Source organism: Mobula hypostoma, chromosome 1 (genome assembly GCF_963921235.1).
Source record: "Mobula hypostoma chromosome 1, sMobHyp1.1, whole genome shotgun sequence".
Classification (NCBI taxonomy): Eukaryota; Metazoa; Chordata; class Chondrichthyes; order Myliobatiformes; family Myliobatidae; genus Mobula; species Mobula hypostoma.
This window is the reverse complement of record NC_086097.1, coordinates 64,467,527-64,477,982: the sequence shown is the minus strand read 5'-3', so window position 1 is coordinate 64,477,982 and position 10,456 is coordinate 64,467,527. Positions and strand designations below refer to the sequence as shown.

Genomic DNA, 10,456 nt, shown 5'->3' with positions numbered 1-10,456 from the left:
AAACAGCTCCTCCATTGAGAGAATTAGGAGCAGCAGGTTTCTGGGAGTGCACGTAATGGACAATCTCAGCAGGTCCCTCAATGCCACCTCTTTAGTGAAGAAAGCCCAGCAGCATCTTCACTTCCTGAGGAAATTGAGGCAAGCAGAGACACCCCTTCCCACCATTCTAACCAATTATTATAGAGGCATCATTGAGAATGTCCTGACAGGCTGCATCACCATCTGGTATGGGAATTGCAAGATCCGATAAAGGATTGGGAGGACTGTTGAGAGGATCATTGAGATCTCTTTCACCCATTCGAGATATTTATCAGGAGTGCTACGTATGCTGGGCACTTAGCATTGTCAATGAGAAATTACAACAATATCTTCGACTCCCTACTATTAGGCAGGAGGTACCATAGCATTGGGACGGGGAGTGTTAGAAAATGAAACAGCTTCTTCCCCAGGCTATGAAACTATTTAATTCCCAGCTACCACCCAGGTCTCTTCATGTATGAAGTGCCAGTAGCATTATGCTGTTTACTTTTTAACATGTTATAAATGCATCTTATTATTTGTGGGAATATAGCTCACACATAACACACAAAGTAATATGTACTGTGTTGTGTATCTTGACCCGAGGGGAATTTTATTTCATTTTATTACATTTGGTGGTACACATTGTCATTGAATGACAATAAACTTGAACTTAATTTCAAAAGAACTAGAATCCAAAACCAAAGCTGTAATTCTGATGCTTCATGTGGTATTGGTCAGACTGCATTTGGAGCATTATGAGCAGTTCTGGGACACTTATCTAAGAAAGGAGGTGCAGGCATTGGAAAGGGTGCAGAGGAGATTCACAAGAATGATCCATGGAACGAAAGAGTTAGTGTATGAAGAGTGTGTGATGGCTCAGAGCCTGTTATCACTGGAGCTTGGAAGAATGGGGTGGGAGGGGGATCTCATTGAAACCTACCAGTTGTTACAAGGCCTAGAAAGAGTGGATGTAGAGAGGATATTTCCTACAGTGGGGGAGTCTAGGACCTGAGTGCACATCCTCAGTATAGAAGGACGTCCCTTTAGGTCAGAGATTAGGAGTTGCATTAGGGAGTGGTAAATCTGCAGAATTCATTCCTACAGACAGCTGTGATGCCATGTCTTTGCGTATATTTAAAGTGAAGGTTGATAGGTAAGTAAGCGTCTTAATTAGTAAATGTTTCAATTACTACAGGGAGAAGGCAAGTGAATGGGATTGACAGGGAAAATAAAACACCTATGATAGAATGGCAAAGCAGTCTTGATGGGCTAAATGACCTAATTCTGCTCCTATGCCTTACGGTCATCATTATTTGAAACATAGCCCACTACAGTGATAGCTTTAACAACTTTTATATTTTAAATGGCTTTAAATGTCATTTTAAAAAAGATAATTGATAGCTAATGCAGTCTGTTAATGCCCCCCAACTTTAGTAAGCAGGGATGTTTTGATGGGAAGGCCTCCTTACTGCATCACATGGCCATGTTGCCATTAAGAGCATGTTTTGAACTCAGTGCATAAGGGCAGTGAGATGCTTGATTCATTGTAATTACATGGGTGGGCTGCACGAAGCTACTCCGGCAGGTGGACTGAGCCAGTACTATCCAAATTTGGCTACTAATGCTCTTTCAAAGTGAAATATACTTTAGAAAATATTGCATTCTGAGATTCATAATTTCCACTTAATTCCATATCCATAAATGGTATCTTGTAATATTATTAACAAGCATTTATTATTATTGCAACCATTTAGAAACACGTATTCATTATTGAGATGATAAGGAAAATGTTATTAAGAATTTGCTGGGATTTAATATTATACATGGTACTATTCCGGTGTAGTTGATGTTATTAATGTCTTTATTTTCAAAGAACAATTTACTGAGACTGGGAGAGAGGATCTAAGAATACAGCATACACATTAGATTTTCTAATATGTAAAATGAGACATAGAATATAACAACTAAAGTTTCCCCTTGTAACCTTGCTTTAGAAGAGTAACATTGAAATATTAAATCATTTTAATATGAAAGACTTTTTTTGCATTATACTCTGAAGCCACTACTCACATTATCAAGCTTTCTACTCATTTTTGGGTTATTTTGTGTATGAGCTGAGAAATGCCTGATTTTATGATAAATTTAGATTGAAAAACTAGGGGAAAGATGAATTAGGTCAGATTATATTACTTTGGTTAGTTTTTCAATTAACACCTATTTTTGATTTAGCTCATAATCATTAAGAGAATTTTATTTTCATAGTTACAAATAAAAATGTCCAAAATTAGAAATATTGCAAATGTTCTTTGCTCATCTTTTGAACCCTTAAGATGGAAATAAATATCAAATACTTATCCAGTTTCCGAGGTAATTATAATTTTGTACCTGCAAATACTTGAATTAACTTAGATATTTAGTGTCTTTAGAAAACAGTCAACTGCGTTTCATGATAGTGTCTGCAATAGTGCACAAAATCATCCGTCTTCAGCTCCTATTTATTCTCATGTGAACCTATATTGAATATTGAGAAGCCACCAAGCAACACCTTTCCCATTACAATTTTTGAAAAAATTGTTTTTGCTCAATATTTTTCAAAACAGTGACTGCAGAATCTGCATATTAATTATTCTAAAAAAGACAAATTATTTGTCACCTACATCTTCATTCCCATCAGATTTTAGTGCCACCAAAAGGTTTATGAAGGTTTTGCACTTTCATAGAAAGAATAAACATGAGAAAATCTGCAGATGTGGGAAATCCAAAGCAACACATACAAAATGCTGGAAGAACTCAACAGGTCAGGCAGTATCTATGGAAATTAATAAACAGTCAGTTGTCTGGATCAATACAGGTACCCTTCTTCAGGATTGGAAAGGAAGAGAGGAAATAAGGTGGTGGTGGCGGGGGGGGGGGGGCGAGGAGAGCTAGAAAGTGATAGGTGAAGCCAGATGAGTAGGAAAGATAAAAGGCTGGAGAGGAAGGAATCTGATAGGAGAGGAGAGTGGACCATAGGGGAAGGGGAATGAAGAGGGGACCCAAGGGGAGGTGATAGGCAGGTGAGAAGAGACAAGAGGCCAAAACTAGGAATAGAAGATGAGGGGAGGGGGAAGGTAATCTTTTTTTAAAAACCAAAGGAGCACATGAGGCCATGGACCAACGTGACGGAACAGGAATGGGAATCAGAATTAAAATGTTTGGCCACTGGGAAGTTCTGCTTTTCATAGACGGAGCAGAGATGCTCAACGAAGCAGTCCCCCAATTTAGATATAAACCATCTCACCAATGTAGACAGGCTGCATTGGGAGCACTGGACACAATTGACAACTCCAGCAAATTTATTCATTTCCATAGATGCTGCCTGGCCTGTTGAGTTCCTCCAGTATTTTGTGTGCGTTTCATAGAAAGAAGTCAGGCATTTATTTTTTTTTAAAAGAGAAATTGTTTGTTCAAACCTATTACCAGAGGCTGGCTACAACGTCTCCAGTAAAATGCTTCAGTTCTGACAACCAACACCTCAATCAAAACTAAAATTTGCAATAATAACCATAACCAGCAGAAAGCAACTGCTAGGAAAGTAGCCAGCACAAAAAAAAATAGCTAAAGATGCCGATACAGGTCAACCAAATATGGTTTGTTTAATTTGCAATGACAATGGGTAACCATTAAAGTGATTTGCTGATTGTTTTTCTCTCATGGACAGTGTCATTTTATTACACCTAATTCAATTAAAATATAATTTAGGGGGATACAAGCTGGTGAAATGATGAATGTTTTTAAATACGACTCCTTTAAGACTTCATGTACAGCTGAATAGTAGCATAATTAATATGATCTTGCAGTTCTGAGCACTTCCTCTTTGGTGTTACCCATCCACATTGCTACTTTAATATAAGCAACAATAAAACATACTGTACAAAAGCAACTTATATTTTAATACTGATTTGTAAGAGGGCCTCTTTCTGAAATACTAAAATGAATTACTGGACTGTAAATTGCCGCCCACTATTAATTACTCTCAAGTTTATAAAATTTATGGTTCATCAACATTGTAGTAATACCTCAGTGGATGGACTTCAGTTTTTACACACAGTTCTGAATGGACAGTTGCCAGCAATATATATATATTGTAATTATTAACAAAAAGGTCCACCATTCATATTTGTACTTTCAGATACCAAGATCCTAATCACTAGAACTCACTGTTCAAGCTTTTCTTTTCTCTGTAACAGTTCCTGAACTGATAAATCAGGGCAAGTCAATAAGCACAGGAGTGATTTCATGCACATCAGGACAAGCATCAGAGTTTTAGTATTGGTAAGTAAAGGCTAGATTTTGAAAAGTATTAGTTACTAGAATCCCTTAAAAGACCTTTGCCTTCATAGAAAGGTGGTTTCAAAAAGGACAACCTGAAAAAATGCTTTTATTGGTATGATTCACATAGTTTATAGCAAAACGTCTGTTCATGATCATTTGCAAATTAAAAAAAAATCTTCATGCAAAATAATTACCATCCCAACAGGCACACAAACCAAGGAATGTATACAAGTTGTAAATTCATGATACAACATTACATAGAATCAAATCCAGGTGCTTCTCAAACCAGCAAGCCAACACCCTGCCTAAAAGGAAATGAAATGGCTATATTGACTATTCAAGAGTGATTTGTATTTAGCTAATACAACTTTGTGTTCATTTTATTCAAATGCGTATCCAAAAAAAGGTAACATTCATTAGAAGCCATGATATATTTATAAAGACAAGAGTTTGTTACCAAATCAGTAATTATCTTGGTATGAAACATAATTTGTTAAATGTACGATATACTGTATGGACTGAGAGAATAATTGAAATAAGCCATATCATATCATAAATTGCTCTATTCCAATATTCACACTGTGCTCGACACATTACATCTGTAAAGAGCCTTTCTACATTCACCAGATGTTCTAGAATGTACCATCCAGCAAAAATTACAGAACTTCTAACATCACATACCAATTATTCATTTAACTAAAATTATTTATATGAAACCACATTCCAAAATAAGTCTTTTACTCAATTTCACTGCCTTTATACAAAACAGAAGGCAACAAGTTCAGTCTAGTTTCATAAAATTAGAGTCCATACGTTTAATTGCATCACCTGTTTAAAAACATAATGCAATCAACCAAGGTTAGCATTAGCAAAAGTGCTTATGTCAAAAATCATTATAATAATCTAAGCAATTCAATTATGTAAAGTCTTCATGTTCAGGTGACAACCAAATGGACCACTTGTATTTACATTTGCAAACCTCAAGATTCAGATGTGAAAGTGAAATGACTAATTTTCTTTTAAACATTCTATACTTTAGGTCTACTGTCAATATTACAGCATTTTCAAATTTATTCTGGGTATATAATATTTTGTTCCATTCCACAGAAACAACCACAATGGGCACCAAGATACTGGATTACAAAATGGAAATTTGAAGAATAGCAGATATTTTATCTGGTAGCATTGGATACCACATTTAGATGAATATGATGGCGTCAGAAGCTCACAGAATATGTGTCAGGAAACACAATGTCAAACTACGTGCTGGTTGATTCTCTCAAATTTAAGAAGTCAATGTGCATGTCCATTGTTTGGGCAGTTTATGTGTCTCAGGCATGGCTTGAATCAAGCACCTTGAGGCAGACGTCACAAAATTGACAAAGTCCATCCACTCATTTGAACCAAATGGCAAAGGGGAGGGATAGATTTCAACAGTATACAGTTCATAAACAAAAATATCATGGTTTTCATAATGAGTAAAGTAGAAAATGCACAATGAAAAATAGTAAACCAGTAAAGTGACATTATATAAAGTATTTTCATTCAAGTAACTTTCCTTGCCAGTTACGACTAAACACATTTAATAGCCAAATATTTCAATAAATTGAATTAACTGTATTTCATTATCAATAATTCCGATGTCAAAGCACCTTCATTGTTGTACATATAAAAAAAGCTCATTTAAAAAAAATATCTGACACAAAAATTATGAAGCTACATATGTTTGATGGTGTATTTTCCTTTTTGCAGCTGAGAAATGTAAAGTTTTGACTTGCTGCTGTCTGTTCTCTTAAACCAAACTTCATCATTGTTGATGGTTGTTATTGTGGCACTAAAAAAGACAGATATCTAGGTTATTTTCTTAATTCGGAATATATTCTTACAAGTTTTCAATGCATTCTGATATGATTAGTTACTTTGATTGCAGGCATCAAAATTATGTTGTTGCATATCAAAAGACAAAAAAAAAATGCATTCACCTGAAATTTGCTTAAATAGAGGATGAGAAGTTAAAAGTCATAGAGCAATAGAGGGGGTGAGAGAGGGTGAGAGACAGATAGACGTGGTTAAATCAGATATAATCACATTTGTAACAGGTCAGTCTTCCACTGTTTTTGACAATGTATTCCTAATTCTTTTCCATTTCTCTTTGGAAGACAAATGGGTGGAGAATCTCCCCAGATTAGAACTTCAGCTAATTAAAAAAGCCAAAATTGACAGCCTACTGAATTGCCATCAAAAACCACACATTAAAGATTCACTTGAATAACTTAATCAGGAAACCTAAAATGTTACAGGAGATAAATCCCAAAATTTCAATAGCTACTTCCAAAGAAAGGTCAGAGTAAAATGAAGTTGGGTTTAAAAATCATTGTTGTCTTCCCAAGTTTGTTATCAACTATTCTTCTTCATTTGTCCCAACTAAACCAGCAATCGCAAACATAAAAATTATTTGGAGAACTTTCGTCAGTTCTATCTATGGTTAATACAGAAAGGTTGCATTAAACTGCATCTTACTCCATCCACCACATGGAGGCATGCTCCTGGCTTTCTGTTTAGCATTTCCCCACGGAATTGTAACTGAGATTGAGAATTCAGTAACACTGTAAGGAAATGCAATTCAGAGTACAATCATAATTCTTCCACATTATTAAGTTAAACACCAAAACTGGATTAGGCCTTTGAAATTAATTAAAACATCAAGAAACATATAAAAGTAAAAATAAAACAATGAAACTGATTTCAAAAGTAACACTTGTTTAAATTTGTGTTCTTTAATGCAGCACCACACTCCCAGTTTCTGAATTATGTAGTCAATCAGTAATCTACTTGAGTAACTGTAAATCAATATGCAAGTGAAGACTTCAATAATTTGAGGAAAAAATATATAATTGCCTTATAGGATATTCATCTTTCTTGTCAATACATATAGTCTGCCCACGGCTGTACCACTCCCCATCGTAAAGTAACCTGCCATCTTCTGATCTGGCACTGTGAAGCTGTTTCTCTGTCTTGGCGGATGCTGAGGTTGAAATAAAAAGCAAGTAAATACATTTGCATGACCACTATGTAACATACCAAAGCTTAATTAAGATTTCACACTTTTACTCACCATCTGTCTTTACTCTGTGTGGCCCAAGTGTTGCCATTGCCTGAGAAGGTAAGAATCAATACATTAAATTATATTCCTATAATTTCAAGAGCTGCAAATCAAGTCTGAATAAGAGAAATCTGAATGACTTATTTCATGAATGGTAATTAGAAATTACTAATTTAAAAAACTGATTATTCCATAATGAAAAAGTTTTAACTTTGTAATGCATTATAATAGTTAATGGAAAGATAAAAAAAAGAAATGTGAAAAATGCCTCCAGATTAACAGCAAAAAAGAAAACTTATTTTTATTAGGAGCCACAGTCAACAGTTTCACTTGGGAGTTCCCTGTCTTTATGATTGAAAACTTAGATTACTCTGTATGCGGACACGAATTGTTCAATTTCTCAACTACATTTTGGTACTGGACTTCATATGAAGTACCGTGGTGGAACACAGAGTGATAGTGATTTGACAGCACTCACATTGATAAATTGATAAAGCAAAAGAATGCTGAAGGAACTCAAGAGGATTAGGCTGTATCTGTGGAGGAAACGGAATCAATGGCATTTCAGGTTCAGATACTACATAAGCACAGGGTGTCAATCTCTAAAGGTCAGCTATGGCTTTGCCTCCACAGATGCAGCCTCCACTTTCTCCAGCAGTTTGTTTTTATGTTGCAGATCCCAGCATCTGCAGTCTCTTTCCTCTTATCTGAGGAACATGTGCAAGGAACACTCCTCCCGAGAAATCAATAGAGAACAGTTGCAATAGATTAAGGCAAGTTATTATTAATTTTTGTTTAGTCAAAAGCTGTGTAAAATATTAAACATTTTAATTACTTTTTTAAAATTAAAAAAGACGTTGATTAGACAATCAAGATTTGAATAGCTCAGACTCAGCAGAAAGCAGCTGACTGGGCAGTCGAGGTCAGGTGACCAAACATTTTGAAAAGCTCAAACAGATAAATAGAGGGATAGCTCAAGCGAAGCGGCCAGTGCGTGAGTGGGCCAGTGAAGGAGTGGAGCTTTGAGGCTTCAACGAGAAGAGGCGGAGGACAAGCTAGCTCACAGTTAGTTTTTACAATGTCCCCTGAGACGGTGATGTGCCTCTCATGTGAGATGTGGCAGTCTTGGGGGAACTTCCCTCTCCCGCAGAGTCACATCTGCCAGAAGTGCATACGGCTGGGTGATCTGGAAGACCGTGTAAGGAATCTGGAGCAGCAGCTGGATGACCTTCGACTCATAAGGGAGAATGAGGCAGTCATAGATGAGAGCTACAGGGAGGTAGTCACACCTAGGCTGTCGGAAGCAGGTCGTTGGGTGACAGTCAGAGGGGGGAAAGCGAAGGTGAGCAGATAGGTAGTGCAGAGCACCCCTGTAGCCATTCCCCTGAATAATAAGTTTACCATCCTGGATACTGTTGGCGGGGACGACTGACCAGGTGTGAGCCACAGTGGCAGGGCCTCCAGCACTGAGTCTGACCCTGTGGTGCAGAAGGGTGGGATGGAGAAGAGGAGAGCTGTCGTTATTGGAGACTCTATAGTCAGGGGAGCAGACAGGAGATTTTGTGGACATGAGAAGGACACCCATATGGCTTGTTGCCTCCCAGGTGCCAGGGTCCGGGATGTCACTGACCGGAAGCACGACATCCTGGTACGAGAGGGAAAGCAACCAGAAGTCGTGATACATGTTGGAACCAACGACATAGGCAGGAAGAGGGATGAGGTCCTGAAGTGTGAGTTTCGGGAATTAGGCAGAAGGCTGAAGAACAGGACCTCAAGGGTGACGTTCTCAGGATTGCTGCCAGTGCTACGTGACAATGATGGTAAGAATTGGAGGAGATGGCAGTTGAATGCGTGGCTGAGGAGTTGGTGCAGGGAGCAGGGTTTTAGATTTTTAGATCATTGGGAGCTCTTCTGGGGAAGGTGGGACCTGTACAGATTGGATGGGTTGCACCTGAACCCAAGGGGGAGCAATATCCTTGCAGGTAGGTTTGCTAGCATGGTTCGGGAGGGTTTAAGCTAATTTGCGAGAGGGATGGGACCCAGAACGATAGAGCAGTGAAAGAAATGCATGGAGTAAAGCCAGATCTAACATACAGAGAGGCTTTGAGGAAAGCGAAGCAGAATAAACGGTGTAAAGACAGTAAGGGAGAAGGGCTGAAATGTGTGTACCTCAATGCAAGAAGCATCAGGAACAAAGGTGATGAACTGAGAGCTTGGATACATACATGGAAATATGATGTAGTGGCCATTAAAGAGACTTGGCTAGCACCAGGGCAGGAATGGATTCTCAATATTCCTGGATTTCAGTGCTTTAAAAGGGATAGAGAGGGCGGAAAAAGGGGAGGAGGGGTGGCATTACTGGTCAGGGATACTAATACAGCTACAGAAAGGGTGGGTAATGTAGCAGGATCCTCTTTTGAGTCAATATGGGTGGAAGTCAGGAACAGGAAGGGAGCAGTTACTCTACTAGGGGTATTCTATAGGCCCCCCTGGTAGCAGCAGAGATACAGAGGAGCAGATTGGGAGGCAGATTTTGGAAAGGTGCAAAAATAACAGGGTTGTTATCATGGGTGACTTTAACTTCCCTAATATTGATTGGCACCTGATTAGTCCCAAGGGTTTAGATGGGGCAGAATTTGTTAAGTGTGTCCAGGATGGATTCCTGTCACAGTATGTGGACAGGCCGACCAGGGGGAATGCCATACTAGAACTAATACTAGGTAATGAACCGGGTCAGGTCACAGATCTCTCAGTGGGTGAGCATCTGGGGGACTGTGACCACCGCTCCCTGGCCTTTATAATTAAAGAGGACAGGAAAATTTTTAATTGGGGAAAGGCAAATTATGAGGCTATAAGGCTAGAACTTGCAGGTGCGAATTGGGATGATGTTTTTGCAGGGAAATGTACTATGGACATGTGGTCGATGTTTAGAGATCTCTTGCGGGATGTAAGGGATAAATTTGTCCCGGTGAGGAAGATAAAGAATGGTAGGGTGAAGGAACCATGGGTGACAAGTGA

At 38.2% G+C, this 10,456-nt stretch overlaps 1 protein-coding gene across 1 annotated transcript in view; it reads right to left on the bottom strand.

Moving 5' to 3' along the window:
• Positions 1-3,694: 3,694 nt before the first annotated feature.
• brms1la (BRMS1 like transcriptional repressor a) overlaps positions 3,695-10,456 on the bottom strand; it is a 60,956-nt gene continuing 54,194 nt past the window's right edge. Inside the window, exons 8-10 of the mRNA XM_063049935.1 lie at positions 7,451-7,490; positions 7,234-7,360; positions 3,695-6,169 (exon numbers count right to left, since the gene is read on the bottom strand). Of these exons, the coding sequence (XP_062906005.1) occupies positions 6,052-6,169; positions 7,234-7,360; positions 7,451-7,490 (285 nt within the window). The 3' untranslated portion in view covers positions 3,695-6,051. The remainder of the gene's footprint in view (positions 6,170-7,233; positions 7,361-7,450; positions 7,491-10,456) is intronic.